Raw genomic sequence first — 17657 nt, 5'->3', positions numbered from 1 at the left:
TATGACAGCACTGCGTTAGCAATAAGAGATGAGAGTGTGGCTTGTAGTGTTGAGAGTGGGGGTTGTGGTGTTGTAGATCATGCCCCAGATGAATTCTGAACCACAAGCTGGATAGAGTTTAATCCATGAATTACTGCATTCATGGAATATGCTATTTATAAAGGAAACAAGTAAAATAAATACTACATATTTTCAAAGTGGAAGAAGTGAAAAGTCACTGTAGGTTTAGAATGTGGACTACCAGCCTGGGATTGGATGTTTTTTATTTTACAGGAATTGGAAGTCATTCAAGAAAGCCGTTTCTCAAAGCTGTACGTTAAAATGAGTGCTCATGTGATGTGTTAAGAGTTTTAATTACACTTACAGCATACATAACAGCTATAGAAAAAAATTTAGGCTCAAAGATGTAGTGGCCATAAATATTAATAGATTCATGTGATCAAGCAACTCATTAGAATGGGTGAAACAAACTCAGTACTATAATTATATAAAAAAGAATTTAAACAATACATTATTTCCCTTTTTCCTCAGGAGGCTTCATCAGTTCAAAGGTGGTGTGGGAAGTCTCTAAGATTTTCCCCGACTTGCCAATCTGTCGAATGCTTTTGGTCACTGTGATGGTTACTTGCTTTGTGGACATTTGATTTGATTGCCATTTAGTCTGCAGAGGAAAAAGAAAGAAAGAAAGAAAGATACCATGAACAGTTACATCTGCTAGGGCAAACCAGTGTGGAAGATGCTCAGCACAGCCAACCAGAAAACACGGGGGAGATTTCCTTCTCAAATGCCAGTGCTTCAAAAAGACTGGGTATGGGAGGGTTGTTGAAATAGTCATCAGAACACCCTGCAGCAAAAGGTGATTTGAATGCATATATTGGCTGTCTGAAAATGTTCCTAGCTCAATGCTAATTATGCATAACATTCCACAAAGCGTGCACTTTTACCTGCATTTAGAGGGAGTGTTCCCGGGGGGTGGGAACGTTTTGGTCTGAGGAAAAAAAAAATAAGGCACATAGATTGAATTTTCAAGTGTACACATTATTTTCCATAAAAAAAATATTTGCACAAAAAGCAGGCACTTTGTACCCACTGTGATTTCAAAGTGAAAGTGCATGCATATTTTCTCCTTGGAAATTGGTGCAAAGTCCACAGGTAAAAAAAAAAACAAGTAGCAATGAACTCTGCCCCAGTGTGCACAGTCTGAAAATTTCCTCTATAATGACACTGTGGTTGGATATGGCTCATCATTGGAAATAGCTCTGAAAGGTGACACATGATGCATTCCTTGACCACTGATCTTTGGTATAGCATATCGCCCAGAGATTAAAGAACCTGTGGAAGAAAAATAAGACAATACTGGTTGTTGTGTAAAGAGGCTCCCTAATTGGAGAAGGCACCTTTTTCTATCTTTGGTGAGATCGTTCAATGATTCCCAAATACTAAGGAAATGGTACAAGAGTATATCCTCCAGCGTGCACAAGATAATTTCCTAATAGACCTAAAGTTATTCTTACTAAATTGGTCTGAAGGATGTAAACAAAGGTCTCTGGTAAAATAGGTTTTGATATTGTTGGTCACTGCCAGGAGCACTCTGGCAGTGACCAAATCGGAACGGCCTTGGAAGGAACTTTTTTTTTTGTTCCCCCCCACACACACACACCTTTCCCTCCCTTCCCCTATCTAACCCACCTCCCAGCCCTACCTAAACCCCCCCCCCACCTTATTTTGTTGAGTTACGCCTGCCTCTGGCAGACGTAACTTGCGCGCGCCGGCTGTCTGCCGGTGTGGCAGGCCCCGACACAGACCACTGTGTCGGGGCACTCGGCCACGCCCCCGGACTGCAGCCCCATGCATTTTTGCAAGCCCTGGGACATACACACCTATGCAAAATAGGCTCGGCGCGCACCGGGGGGGGGGGGGGGGTTTAAGGGTTACGAGCGTAACTTACGCGTGTAAGCCTTTTAAAATCCGCCCCTAACTGTACTAACTACATCCTCTGGCAACAAATTCCAGAGCTTAATTGTGCATTGTGTGAAAAAAGAGGGTTTTTTTTCCCTCTGATTTGTTTTAAATGTGCTACTTGCTAACTTCTTGGAGCCCCCCTAGTCCTTCTATTATCTGAAAGAGTAAATAACCAATTCATAGTTACCCATTCTAGACCTCTCATGATTTTAAAGACCTCTATCATATCCCTCCCTCAGCCATCTCTTCTCCAAGCTGAACAGCCCTAACCTCTTAAGCCCTTCCTCTTAGGGGAGCTGATCCATCCCCTTTACCATTTTGGTTGCCTTTCTCTGTACCTTCTCCATCACAACTATACCTTTTTTGAGATGTCGTGACCAGACACAAATCTGCACAAAATGAAACAATTACCTGACATGAATGCTTTTCCCCTGCTATTAAGTTCACTTAGGGGTAGATTTTCAAACCGCGCGATTTGGCGTACTTTTGCTGGCGCATCAGGCGCAAGCAAAAGTACGTGGGATTTTAGTAGATACGCGCATAGCCGCGCGTATCCGCTAAAATCCTGGATCGGCGCGCGCAAGGCTATCAATTCCGTATAGCCGACGCGCGCCGAGCCTCGCAGCCTACCCCCGTTCCCTCCGAGGCCGCTCCAAAATCGGAGCGGCCTCGGAGGGAACTTTCTTTTGCCCTCCCCTCACCTTCCCCTCCCTTCCCCTACCTAACCCACCCGCCCGGCCTTGTCTAAACCCGGGGGGGGTTTAGACAAGGCCGGGCGGGTGGGTTAGGGGGGTTAGGCCGGGTAAGGGGGTTACCTTTGTCGGGGGATTTACGCCTCCCGGAGGGAGACGTAAATCCCCGTGCGCCAGCGGGCCGCTAGCGCGCCGGGATGCGACCTGGGGGCGGGTCCGGAGGGCGCGGCCACGCCCCCGGACTGCCCCGGTCCGTAGCCACGCCCCGGCCCGCCCCCGGAATGCTCCCGACACGCCCCCCTCAGAAAACCCCGGGACTTACGCGAGTCCCGGGGCTCTGCGCGCGCCGGTAGGCCTATGTAAAATAGGCTCACCGGCGCGCAGGGCCCTGCTCGCCTAAATCCGCCAGGATTTGGGCGGATTTAGGCGAGCAGGGCTCTTAAAATCCGCCCCTTAGAGAAAAACCACTGCCATTAGCAATGGTAACATGGAATAGACTTAGTTTTTGGGTACTTGCCAGGTTCTTATGGCCTGGATTGGCCACTCTTGGAAACAGGATGCTGGGCTTGATGGACCCTTGGTCTGACCCAGTATGGCATGTTCTTATGTTCTTATAAGAATGGAGAGTTGGAATGTAAGGCGCTGAATGAAGATTTAGACATAATAGGTAGAAGGAGTATAACCAATGAGACCCTGTGATACTAGGCTACAAATTATATCAAAATCATAGGCAAGGTCAAATTGGTGGAGGGGAGGTGCTATATGTTAAGGATGGCATAGAGTTAAACAGGATAAAAATACTACAAGAGACTGAAGCCTGGATTTTGAAAGGCCTGCGCATGTAAAAACTAGGGGTGTGCATTCGTTATGAACGCATATGTAAAACGCAACTTATATTTTTAAAAGAGAAAAAAAAGGTTTGATGCGCAACGCATCGCGACTTCCAACTTATTCAACATAGCTATGTTGAATACGTTGAACCTAAATAAACACTTAAACCCCCCACCCTCCTGACCCCCCCAAGACTTACCAAAACTCCCTGGTGGTCCAGCGGGGAGTCAGGAAGCCATCCCTGCATTCCTTTGCGATTTCCTCACGGCGCCGATAGCCTGTGTCACAGGGGCTGCCCGTGCCATTGGTCAGCCCCTGTCACATGGTCACGGCGCCATCTTGTGCTTCTACCATGTGACAGGTAGGTCATGTGGCAGGAGGTCGCTCCGGGACCCCCGCTGGACCGAACCGGAACTTTTGGCCAGCTTGGGGGCCTCCTGACCCCCCCAAGCTGGCCAAAAGTTCCAGTTGGGTCCAACGGGGGTCCGGGAGCAGAGGCGCGGAGGAGTACGTGACGCCGACGTCACGCCAACGTCACGTGCTCCTCCGCGCCTCCGCTCCCGGACCCCCGTTGGACCCAACCAGAACTTTTGGCCAGCTTGGGGGGGTCAGGAGGCCCCCCAAGCTGGCCAAAAGTTCCGGTTCGGTCCAGCGGTGGTCCCGGAGTGACCTCCTGCCACATGACCTACCTGTCACGTGGTAGAAGCACAAGATGGCACCGTGACCATGTGACAGGGGTTGACCAATGGCACGGGCAGCCCCTGTGACACAGGCTATCGGCGCCGTGAAGAAATCGCAAAGGAGTGCAGGGATGGCTTCCTGACTCCCCGCTGGACCACCAGGGAGTTTTGGTAAGTCTTAGGGGGGGATTAAGGAGGGTGGGGAGGTTTAAATTTTTATTTAGGGAACCGGGAAACGTATGGACAGATCCACAACTTATGGATTTCTCCATACTTCCATATTGAACGGAATCGACCCTCACCTTCAACGTATCAACGTTTCAACGAAAACTTTTTGCCTGCACATCCCTAGTAAAAACTGGGGTTTATGCGCGCATTTGGCCCTTGTGAGCATCACGTCATTTTAAAATGTGCCCCGCCACGCGCATAATCCCAGGTATGTGCACAAGTGCCAGGCTCTGAAAAAGGGGTGGGGCGGGATGTGGCTGGCCCGGACAACGGCCATTAGCAAGTTTTTGGGGGGTCGGAAGGGTGGGGGATTGTAAATAATTAAATCTGAAGGATTGGGGTGGTTTATTTTTTTCGGATTGGGACAGCTGAAAAAACAAAACGGTCAGAACCGCGAGAAACAAAATTTCCCAGGTTCTACGAAAACGATTGCCGGTACGATACACATCTCAAGTATACACCCATCCATCTGCCTGACTGAAGAAACAGACAATGAATAAGGTTGCCAACTGGCTCCAGATTGTTAGATAGGTTGAATTTGTCCTGGATTTACTCCACTGCCTGCAGGGACTTATAGACTTGCTTTTCTTAGGGAATGTATTAGGGAAATCAGAATAAGAACCAGCATGCGGTGGGGTAAAACCAGGAGTGGATCAACCTGGCCTGAAAATCTGGAGCCAGTTGGCAACCCTAACAATGAAATGCTAAAGAAATTAGAAAAACTAGCAAATTAGGCAACACAATAATGGGAGATTTCAATTACCCCAATATTGACTGGGTAAACATCTCATTGAGACATGCCACAGAGGTAAAGTTTCTAGATGCTAAAAATAACTGCTTCATGGAGCAGTTGATCCTGGAACCTATAAGAAGAAATATTCTACATCTAATCCTCACTGCAATGAAAAGGAGGATGAAAATGGCCTCTCAAAAAGTTTAATTTTTTATTTATAAGCAACATTTTTTTACAATAGCATAATCCATGCCATTTAGTAAAAGTTAATACTAATATAAGAGAAAAAAGAAAAGCAAGCATATAATAAAACAATCACAAAAAAACCCAACAATTTTCTAACTCAAGTCCCCTGGGGGAATCATTGGTGTATCAGGAAAAATAAAATCAAATAGTCTTATCAGTTACTAAGGAAAAATGCCCAGGATGGTATACAACTAACTCATTGTTATCGTTAGATCTCCAGGTGACTATAGAAGCTGATAACATCAAACAGGAGCTTTATCCCCAATAAAGTTTTCTATATTAATGGATCATAAAATACAAACTTAATTCCTTGATATTCAATAATATATTTGAAAGGGAATTTAAAGAAAAAAGTAGCCCCAGTTGCCAGTACCTTAATCTTCAACTGCAGAAATGTTTCCCTTATTCTCTGCGTAGATCTTGACAAATCAGGAAAAATGCTTTCTGTCAATCCACAAAATAAAGGTGATCTATTATGAAATTAAAGTTTCAAGACAAGCTTCCTGTTGATTTCTAAAATAAACCTCATAACCAACATCTCCTTCTCTACGTCTTTCTGGGATGCTTCTAAGAGGTCCGACATATCCAAACTGTTTACTGAAATTAATGGTTTCAGGTTGCCTTCCTTAACCATAGTTTCCCTCTTGGCAACAGGGAAAAAATACACATTGCTTACAGAGGGAATCTGTTGCAATGACCTTTTCAAAGTTTACACAAAATACTTCTTTAAGGTCTCATATGAAAAAAATCATTCTTTACTTAGGGAAATTAATCATTCCCAAGTTCCTAAATCTAGCAAAATTTTCATGAACTTCCACTCTACTTTTAAGGTATAAATTTTCCTTAATCAAAACCACCTTATAATTTTAACTAAAAGACGTAATGATCCATTCTTTTCCCCTGCTCACTAAACTTAAGGGACGCTTGGAGATATAAATGCACAAAGCTGAGATATGGAGCCAGTCGAGAGTTCTTCAGCTCTAGCCAGGGACGCAGCAACGTTCTCCAAAGTTACTGATAAGAATGCCCTCTTGGTTCATGTTGACCCTAAGCAAGGGAGCTGAACCAGAATATCCACTTTCAGACGAACCTTACATATTTTCCTCAGTGCCAACTCTTCACACTGAGACTGCACCTCAGACTGCAAGAACAACATGACTGTATTCAGGGAGGTCCCTGGTTCTTGCCCCTCCCCCCACCCTGCATCGAGTTCACGGTTGAGTCAGGGACTCCAGACCCATTGGCAGCTACAACCAGCTTGGATTGAGCTGCCAGCTCCTTCTGCTCCAAACACAGGAACCCTTTTGACAGTGTTAGTGGTATATAAGCCTCCAGGCTAAGGGGGGAGCTGTTATCCCCCAAAGGGACCATTCCGGTGCTCATGGGGCTCACTCCTTCACCCAGATTAGTTGTAATTCCCACTGACGCTGAGACCCATGTGTCGAGCATACTGCTTGCAGCAGCTGGAGTTGCTGAAAGGTAAGCGCAAGTCTTAGATTCCTTTTCTTCTCTATTGACACCAAATAATGAATAGTGAGAAGGAAAAGGTGAACAACTATAAAACTCAAACGAAAGCATTCTCCAGGGCAGATGCCACTTTGGATTCCCCTGGCCTCTCACAAATTTTGTGGTTTTTTTGTTTTAGTGGAAAACTTAAAAAAAACCAAGGGGCAGATTTTGTAACCGCTCGCGGGGTACATTTGAGCGCCTTACTCGGCGCACACAAATGTACACCCGATTTTATAACATGTGCGCGCTGCCGTATGCATGTTATAAAATCCGGGGTTGGCGCGCGCAAGGGGGTACACACTTATTTATTTTATTTATTTAAAGGATTTATATACCGGAAGTTCCTGTATAATATACATATCACCCCGGTTTACAAGGAACTGTAACTATCGCTTCATTTAGCGGTTTACATTGAACTTGTGCATCTTGTGCGCGCCGAGGCCTAGGGGAGCCCCGATGGCTTTCCCTCTGAGGCCGCTCCGATTTCGGAGCGGCCTCAGAGAGAACTTTCATTCCGCTCCCCCCACCTTCCCTTCCCCTATCTAACCCACCCCCTAGCCCTAGCTAAATCCCCCCCCCCCCACCTTGTTTTTAATAGATATGCCTGCCTCTGGTCTTGCCATCCCCTGGCACAGCCGCTGTGCCGGAGGCCTCGGTCCCGCCCCCAGACCGGCGCCCTGCCCATGACCCCGCCCCTTTTTCAAAGCCCCCGGGACATACGCGCGTAAGCCTTTGAAAATCTGCCCCCAAATGAGCCAGAGCTAATGTGGATTTAGCAAAGGGAAATCTTGCCTTACAAATCTGTAAGATTTTTTGAAGAAGTTAAATAACATGTTGACGATAGTGAGTTGGTTAATATGGTGCATCTGGATTTTCAGACGTTATTTGACAATGTCCCTTATGAGAAACTTATCTGGAAATTAAAATGTCATTGGATTGATAACTGGCTAAATAATAGGAAACAGAGAGAAAACTAAATGGTCATTTTTCTCAGTGCAGAAAGATAAATAGTGAAGTGTCCCAGGGACCTGTGCTTTTTAATACATTTATAAATGATCTAAAATAGGAAGTGAAGACTGAGGTGATCAAATCTGCAGATGACAAAATTATTCAAAGTTGTTAAATCACAAGCTGATTGTAAGAAATTGCCAAAGAATCTTGCAAGGCTGAGGGATTGGGCGTCTAAATGGCAGATGGACTTTAATGTGAACAAGTGCAAAGTGATACATATATGGAAGAATAATCCAGACTATAGGTAAAAAATGCTGGGTTCCATATTAGGCGTCACCACCCAGAATAAAGATCTTGGAATCACTGTGGATAATGCTTTGAAATCCTCGGCCTAATATGTGGTAGGAGTCAAAAAAGCAAATAGAATGATAGGTATTATTAGGAAAATAATGGAAAATAAAACAGAGGATATCATAATGTCTCTGTATCAATCTATAGTCTAACTGCACCTTGAGTACTGAGTGCAGTTTCAATTGTGCCATCTTAACAAAGATATAGCAGAACTAGAAAAGGTACAGGAAATGTTGACCAAAATAATGAAGGAGATGAAATGGCTCCCCAATGACAAAAGGCTAAGTAAGGTAGGGCTCTTCAGCCTGGAGAAGAGAAGGCTGAGAGGTCTATAAAATCTTGAGAGGGGTGGAATGGGTAAACAGGGAATGGTTATTTACCCTTTCAAATAGTACTAGGACGAGGTGACATGACATGAAGTTAATAGGTAGCACATTTAAAATAAATCAAAGAAAGTATTTTTTTTCAATTAATGAACAATTAAATTGTGGAACTTGTTGCCAGAGGATATGGTGATAGCAGGTAGCATAGCTGAGTTTAAAAAGGATTTAGTCAAGATCCTGGAGGAAAAGTCCATAAACCATTATTAGCCATGTAAACTTGAGAAAGCCAATGCTTATCTCTGGTTATGAGCAAGAAGGATTGGATCTATTCTTTGGGATTTTTCTGGGTCCTTGTGACCTGGGTGGCTATTGTCACAGAGAGGATGCTGGGTTTGATGGACTTTAGATCTGATCCAGTGTGGCAATTCTTATGTTCTTTTTCTCCTTTCTCTGTTGAAGATGTCAGAAAACATTCACAATTACAACTCTTTCTATCCCAACCTGTGTTGCGATTGGTGGTCTGCGGTCCCATCCCACGGACCTTCCACTCTTATCTACAGCCACGATCCAGGTGCAGGCTCCTCCGATGCCATGTCAGGCCTTCCTGCAGCCGGCATGGTCGACCTCCATGGCTGACTAAGCCCCAACAATGCTGATGCCAGTAAGGGCTGTCCCTAGGCATGTGTGTGCCCGATCAGCCCCAATTTAAAGGGCCCACAGCGGAAAATTCTTCACAGTGCTCCCTGATGATGTCTGGAGCCCAGACCTATTTAAGGCACCCTCCGCAGCACCTTCATTGCCTTGGCAATAGGTCAGGCACCCTCCTTGAGAAGTGCATTGCCTACATTCCTGTTCCTGCATCCTGGTTCCTGTCTCCGCTGTGGTGTTCCTGCATCCATGTCTTCCATTCCCTGGCAGTCTGATTTTCAGGAGCTCTTCATCTGTGTTCAGTTTTCCTCTTGTCTCTCGTCTTCAGTGTCTCCTCATGTTCCTGTGATCCCTTGTTTTTCTCCTCTTCATCATCTTCCTTGGATTGATCTTCTGGCTTTGACCCTGGACAGGACCTCGACGCTGCTTGAACTCCGCCTGCCACTGACCATAGCCTGTACCTCATCTTCGAATATACTCTGCCTGCCTCCAACCCCAGCCTTGTTCAGACTCTTCTGCCTGTCACTTGTCCTACCACGCTTACCCACTGTGCTGGCCTGTCTCGTCTACCAAGCTTTGGATCTTCACATCCACAGAGGCCTGCACCTAAGTCCAGCCAGCCCCAGCTCCCGAGGGTTCAAACTAAGGGGAACCAGGACTGGTGTTGGTGAAGCTCCAGTTGAGCCTCTGCTCTTGCCAGCTCCGCCTCAGTCTAAGGGTCCACTTCCACAACAACCTGTCAACAATCTGTGAATCCACAAAAATTCTTACTTTACATATTGGAATGGACATGTAATTAAATCTAGCAAATTAGGAACCGTAGCCTAGGAGTTATAATTTTGCCAATAAAGAGTTGGGAAAACTATTTTTCACAGAGAATTAATTTGACAAAATTGCAACCCCTGTTCTGTCATTGTCAGACTTAATTGAGTTTCAAATTTGCACAAAATCTCAAAATGCTTTGTAAATGAAGTACATAGCCTAGGGACTCCAGGTATTTTGAGGAAATGGTTGCTAAAAAGCCCCTTCAAGTCTATGATTTTTGGAAATGGCTCTTAGCAGTAAAGAAACATGAATTAATTATATATCAAGAGGGTAATTTTCAAAGCCATTTCTGCCCATAAAACAGTGCCTTACCCAAACCTGCCTGCCTAACATATGAGTAAATTTACCTGCATATGACCTGTAGGTGCATAAATTTACCCACATTGAGCAGAGGTGTTTCTGGGGGTGGGGTTGCATTTTCAAATGCATGCACGGACATTTTCTGAGAAAGAATCCATGCACAAATTAGCAGCTATAATTGTGTGCACCATATTTGCATATTTAGTTTAAAATATAAGGGAGCTGTTTCAAAATTTTCCTCCTAAACAGAAACATATTTACCATTTCTATCTACATCTCATTAAGTTCACCTCTTCAGTATGAAGCACACTCCTTTTCTGCAGTGTGGTCCCTACAGAAGGGACTAGTGCCAACTGTTGTTTGCTAGTTGCTGAATTTCCCTTTGGTGACTTCATCTCCTTCAGTTCTGGATCCGAGATCACGGAACAAACTTTCAGATAGGCCTGAGCAGGATTAGGGAACCCATCATCAAAGAAGTCTGCAACTGTAAAATGAAGTTAAGAAAAATATTTGTTATCTGCTACTTTCAAAACCAATCTAAGAGAAAGTGAATACTGAATGCTATGGTAAATCAAAAAGTAAATGGAGAGGTTATTGGATCTTTATAACACCTTTCACAATAAACTCATGGTTGGAAATAGAAAGATTCAAATATATTTACCTACCTTGTTTATCAATATAAATTGAATCAGCTGAAATATTTGCATTTATATGCATCTAGAGCTAATTTTGAAAAGCCCGCATTGTTTGCAAAGTACACAGAAACATTTAGACTTTGAACATTGCAGTGAATTTTCTACAGGAACCCAACCACATTGTTTCCCTTTGAAAATTAGCAGCTACAAAGTACATGCACTAAAACACCCAAATAAATGAGTGTACTTGTATATTACTACTGGCAGTACCCTGAAATGCGCCTCTCCACTGGTTGAACAGCACAGTTGCTTACTGTATGAATCTAAGTCACTATGCTGGTCAATATATGTGATGGCTGTGTTGTAAAAGATGTCAGGGTACTTGTAGAAGTTAAATAAATGCAGGCAGTCCCTCTGTAATTGGGCATGACTGCTGGGGATGCAGGGTAGTTGATGCAGTGGTGGATTCCTTGAGAGTGAAAGATGATGCTCTGGTGGACATGTCCTTGGTAGTTTGTGTGGAAGGTGGGTTGGGAGGCAGGAGGGCATATTGGAAATGCAGGAGTGGAGGATTACATGGTGTATGTAAGATAAAGTTGTGTGGCTAATGTCCAGTGAATGAAGACAGCTATGCAGGAAAGATGAGGATTAGAATTCATGTAAATGAAAACTAGTGCTTTTTACATAGAAACATAGAAACATAGAAATGACTGCAGAAGAAGACCAATCGGCCCATCCAGTCTGCCCAGCAAGCTTCACACCTCTTTTTTCTCATACTTATCTGTTTCTCTTGGCTCTTAGTAACCTTTGGTTCTATTTCCCTTTCACCCCCACCATTAATGTAGAGAGCAGTGATGGAGCTGCATCCAAGTGAAATATCAAGCTTGATTAGTTAGGGGTAGTAACCGCCGCAATAAGCAAGCTGCACCCATGCTTATTTGTTTACCCAGACTATGTTATTCAGCCCTTATTGGTTGTTTTTCTTCTCTCCTGCCGTTGAAGCAGAGAGCTATGCTGGATATTTTTAGTACTTGTAGACTCATTCTGGCTTTGCCTACCAGCAGTTCCCCCTTTCCTTCACTTGCTATGGCCTTGATGCTTTGTGTTAGGCATTTTTTTCTGTGTGAATGAGTGTTGATGTTTTCTCCAATGATTCCAAGGGAGGCTGGACGAATAAATGTTTCATAAAATATGCAAACGAGGCCACTCAGAAGTGTGGACAGAAGTCTGGGCAAGCAGTTTTGGCTTCTTGCCTATATATAACATACATTTATTTATTTATTTATTTATTTATTTATTTAAGCATTTTATATACAGTAATTCCAGAAGAAAATCACAACGGTTTACAAAATTGACTTTTATATTATAGGTCCACAAGATATTTAAAACATATTAACTCAAGGGTTTATATAGTAATTTGTACTATCACAGACTGTATATATCACAGACTGTATATAGTAAATTGTGCTGTCACAGACTGTGTATGTTCAGTGTGATTATTCCACTGAATTCCAAATTTTTATTTATTTACAGTTGGGCTCATAAATTTACATACCAATGGCAGAATTTGTAAGATGTGGAGCATTTTAAGAAAATATGAGTGATCAGACAAAACACACCTCTTATTTTTAGTGTGTTTTAAATTTAACTATTATGCATCACAGAATAACACAATCATTAAACAAATCATAGCAATAAAGGAAATAATAAAATGAGCCTGTTAAAAAGTTTGCAAAAGCTTGGATGTTTGGGCTGATAATATATTCTTTCAAGTGTGCCAGGAATTAGGTGAAATATTTGGGGATTTTTATCAGGCCATACCTTGACTAGCTGTTCCAACTTAATTATCTTCAAGGAGACAGCCATAAATACAGATTCTTGTGAAAAGCTAAGAAAAAGTTTAATTTATCCTTATTTTTGAGGGCTTCTTGGTTATATTTTTCTGTTTTTTTGTGTAGTGCTAGCCCTATAATCTCTATATTTTCCTAGATATTGATATTGCTGTGTGGGCAGAATTGGGGCAACTGGGCCCTTTGCATGCAGCATTGGTTGGCCAGACGGACCTCCCAAGGGGGAAACAATGGGTGGCGCAGGCGCACCCAAGCCTTGCAGAGTGGGAGGCCACCATCCCCCAGAAGGTGGCTGGAGCCATGGACCCTGTGCAATGTACCAGGAGCTGGGAGCAGGTATGCCCCCAAATTGCCAGTTCTGCACTGCCATGTTGGGGTAAAAACTGGGTGTGCTCCCATAGCCCCAAGGTTGCCAACTGTGCTTTGTGAGCTCGCCCGGCCTCCACATTGGGGACTGTCCTAGCGGTTCAGGGGGAAAGGGGGACAGTTAGCACCCTTGCTGAGCTCCCCAACCTGGGGCCCATCCTCCTCACCTACGTGGTGGAACTGCTGCGGCTATCTGGGGGTTACTTCCCTGGTGTCCAGCCAACTGACTGGTGAGCCGGCTGCTGAAAACAGGGGCCACCATCAGGGCCTGCAGAAAGCCACTCGACATCCTGCCCTTGTCCCCACTCCCCCTACCAGCATGACAAAATCTGTCTGTGCCCTATCCACGGCAGCTGTGGTTGCAGCAGTTTTATTTATTTATTTATCTTTTCTATACCGTTGTTAAGTTATAAACCATCACAACGGTTTACAAAAGAGGCACAAATGGATATGTTCAGTAAAGAAATGGGTAATACGAGTATAATGGTGCCAAAAGGTTTCAGGTACATCAAAATACAAAATAAAGACTATTTTATTTGAGTGAATGTCATAAATCTTGTCCTTTTCAAAAGTGTGCTGTTACTATTAATTAAAATTTGCTGCCTGCTGTGCCCTCCCTTATCCCCTCAACCTCTGTGCCCTCTCTGACACTCCAAGCCCACTGAAGGTGGCATTGGCCATGCACCCCCTGATTCCTCATGTGGTGAAGCAGCACTGCCAGCCCTCCCTTGCTGAAGTGAGTGCCATCCTCGAGAGGCAGCCTTGTGGGATTTCCCTTAGCTGTAGGCATTATAAGGTGGTCAGGCTGGGTAATGAAGAGACTCCCTCAGATTATCACAGAATTAAATGTAAGGACATTTTTTTTGTACATATATATATTTTATAATAGCCAAACAGCCAAAATGGACCAAATTATATAATTTAAATTAGCCCAAGCAAGTGCTGTGAGCCAAAGTTACCGAGCATGAAGGGGAGCAATAAGGCTGCAGCCACGGCACTGGGAACGGGGGACGAATGGGGAGAGCATCGTTGGCGTCCCCAGGCTCACCCTCTCAGCACCACTGGAACCACCCACATGCCTGCCCCTTAGATTCAAATCCCCCAATGGGATTCCTCCCAAACGCTGGGTCTGCCCTAGGCCTCCCCACTTCCAGGTCTCCCCCCCCCCCCGTGTCATTGGCCCGCACCGCCGTGAGGCGATGACATCACTGCGCAACAGCGTGCACTAATGATGCATCACAATGTAGAGCCGTAATCAGTCCCTCACCATAGCAGGAGCCATGCCGCTGACGACCGTGGGTATGTGCTTCGCCCACCCCCATCTCTCAGTGCGCTGAGCTCCAGATACAGCGCCAGGTTAATGGCGGCGTCTGTACATTGGCCCGGCACCGCGTCCATATCATTTATTTATTTATTTATTTATTTATTTATTTAGTATTTTTATATACCGACATTCTCGATACAAATATCAAATCAAGTCGGTTTCCATAAAACAAAACTGTCGCGGTTAAGGCGTTACAATAAACAGAGTTTCTGAACATAAGAACATAAATATTAAATATTAAATAGACAGCAATAACTTGTCAAAATAACGTGAATAAATAAATAAATAAATAAATCATTTGAAGAAATAAAGTTTTAAAAACAAGCTGAAGTTGACACATTCTTCCTAGACTTATTCAGTTCATTTGTGACTAGCTTTCAAGAGCTATGCTCCCTTTATCAGGACAGTAATGAAACAGCATAGTTACGCTGGGCTTAACTTGTATAGAATCAGATAGTCATAACTTTCCATGCTTATACCATTACAGCTCAGTAAAGGGACTAGGATGGAGGATTTGACAGAGGTAATAGAAACAATACAATTTTACAGTCCCAACAGTCCTGTGTCTGATGATTGGTTTTAAAATAAAAATGCAAAGGTCCTTAGCGTGAGTAAGTTTCAAACAGATTGCGTAGGGCTAAAGTCTGTGGGGTACATTTTAAAAAACAGCGAGCGCGCGTACTTTTGTTCGGGCACCAGGCGAGAACAAAAGTACGCCGGATTTTATAAGATACGCGCGTAGCCGCGCGTATCTTATAAAATCCGGGGTCGGCACGTGCAAGGGGGTGCACATTTGTGTGCAAATGCTGTCCTTGCCCCCTACTATGCCTCCCAGAGCACCCTCTGTGATCGCAGGTAAAATCAGATTTTATGCCTACTTTTACATGCACAACTCCATGATAGATTTTCAGAAAGCCACTTATAGGCATAAAAAGGGGTTTCATGCACATAAGTCACTCTGAAAATCAAGTCCATTATGCCCTTTGGAACACAAAAGTGTTTGATCATTATAATTTCAAATGTTTTGGGTTCCTGTATAATTCTCAGATTTCTTGTAAATATCCTGATTGTGAGTTCATTTAGGGAGTGATCTTTCCTTGAGAAATATTAATCTAACATTTCACTCTGTTCTTCTCTGTAGTATGTTGCTCTATGTCTATGAAGGTGTAGTTTTTGCCTTTTTTATTTTGTTTTTTTAAATTGTTTCAAAGATGTAAATTGTTCCTTTTTTAAATTGTTTCAAAGATGTCGCATTCCTCTTCACATTTCTTGTACTGGATCACTACCTTCGTAGAGGAGCACAAATAGGAACCCTTTGGGCCGGATTTTAATAGGTACGTGCGGGCACAAATCTGTGCCCGATTTTATAACATGCACACGCAGCCGTATGCATGTTATAAAATCGCACACCGAGCCCTAGGGGAGCCCCGATAGCTTTCCCCGTTCCCTCCCAGGCTGCTTCAAAATCGGAGCGGCCTGGGAGGGAACTTTCCTTCCCCTCCCCCCCACATTCCCCTCCCTTCCCCTATCTAACCCGCCCCCCAGCCCTATCTAAATCCCCCCCCCCCCACACCTTTATTTTTTTATTTACGCCTGCCTCCGGGCATGTGTAGGTTGTGCGCGCCGGCCAAGTACCAATGCGCGATCCCCCGGCACAGCCGCTGTGCCGGAGGCCTCAGTCCCGCCCCCGCCCCACCCGCCCCCGCCCACTCCTCGCCCCTTTTTTCAAGCGCTGGGACATACGCGCGTCCCGGGGCTTGCGCGCATCACTGGACCTATGCAAAATAGGCTTGGTGCATACAGGAGTGGGTGTAAAAGGGTTACGCGTGTATATTACACGCGTAACCCATTTAAAATCCGCCCCTTTATATTCTATGGGCCAGATTTTTGTATCTACGCGTGGGCGTAGATTTGTGTGCGCAACCCGCTGCGCACAAATCTACGCAGCCGAAATCGGAGCGGCCTCAGAGGGAACTTTCCTTCCGTCCCCCTCTTCCCCTCCCTTCCCCTCCCTTCCCCTATCTAACCCGCCCCCCAGCCCTACCTAAATCCCCCCCCCTGGGCAGGCGTAGGTTGCGCGCGCCAGCCAAGAACTGGAACGCGATTCCCCGGCACGGCCACTGTGCCGGAGGCCTCCATCCCACCCCCGCCCCGCTCCTGGATCAGCCTTCCCCGCCCACTCCCCGCCCCTTTTTCAAGCACCGGGACATACGCGCGCCCCGGGGCTTGCGCGCGTCGCTGGACCTATGCAAAATAGGCCCGGCGCGCGCAGGAGTGGTTTAAAAGGGTTACGCATGTAACCCTTTAAAAAACCGTCCCTATGTGTTTCCCATACGGGTAGATGGAGGGTCCTGTGATATCTGCTGCTACAGTTTGCATCATGATGCCGTGTAAGCTTTTGGGCTATTTTCTTTTATTTGACTTTTTGTTTGAAGCTTGTAGTAATATACATCCAGACCTAGAAAACCTATGAAAATCATATAATCTCTACTACTGGAGGGTGAATCTTTGAAAGAAATATTCTCCGCTCTATCACTTCTAGCCAACCTGAAACAAAAATTAATAAGTAAGCTTGCCGGTTCCTTGACGTTATTGCTTTATTTTTACATTTTTCTCCTTTCTTTGTAACCTAATATAATTTTATTTCTGGCCATATTCTATTTAAAAAAAAACCCCAACCTGCTACAAGTCCATGCTTCAAGTTGCTTATGCACCATACTTATTTTTATCAGGGTAATGATGCATATAGTTTTCAGATACAGATCATCACTGCACACAGTCCCTCCACCCCCTCTCTAGAAGCAGAATGATTAAGCATTAATTTCACCTTGGGAATGAAAAACAATAATTCTGGTCAATTTAATTATCTAAAAGATTTGTAATTACTGCCATTTTAAAGACACTATATTTTCCTTTGTTTTGTGATTGTAGCCTACTGACAAAAAAATTTTTTCAGTCTTATTCAACAGAATTACCACAGGTAGCAGTGATTTCATGATCCCACAGAATGAATCGCACAGGGGACACAAAACTCAAAATATGATAGGGCTCTATTCAGTTTTAACAACAGAAAAATCAATAGTATTTCACTATCAGATCTGTTTACAAGTATAGACTTTGGGGATCCAGATTGGAAGATAAGTACCCAATTTTTCTGTATAGCAGCTAGAGCTAAGATTGGCTGATCATTGCATACCATAATG

General features: G+C 44.3%; 1 protein-coding gene across 1 annotated transcript in view; it reads right to left on the bottom strand.

Annotated features, from left to right (window-relative positions):
• Positions 1–337: 337 nt before the first annotated feature.
• LOC115088195 (brain and acute leukemia cytoplasmic protein-like) overlaps positions 338–17657 on the bottom strand; it is a 91466-nt gene continuing 74146 nt past the window's right edge. Inside the window, exons 3-4 of the mRNA XM_029596220.1 lie at positions 10570–10763; positions 338–661 (exon numbers count right to left, since the gene is read on the bottom strand). Of these exons, the coding sequence (XP_029452080.1) occupies positions 512–661; positions 10570–10763 (344 nt within the window). The 3' untranslated portion in view covers positions 338–511. The remainder of the gene's footprint in view (positions 662–10569; positions 10764–17657) is intronic.

Source organism: Rhinatrema bivittatum, chromosome 3 (assembly GCF_901001135.1).
Source record: "Rhinatrema bivittatum chromosome 3, aRhiBiv1.1, whole genome shotgun sequence".
Classification (NCBI taxonomy): Eukaryota; Metazoa; Chordata; class Amphibia; order Gymnophiona; family Rhinatrematidae; genus Rhinatrema; species Rhinatrema bivittatum.
The sequence above is the reverse complement of the archived record's forward strand: the minus strand, read 5'-3'. Positions and strand labels throughout refer to the sequence as shown.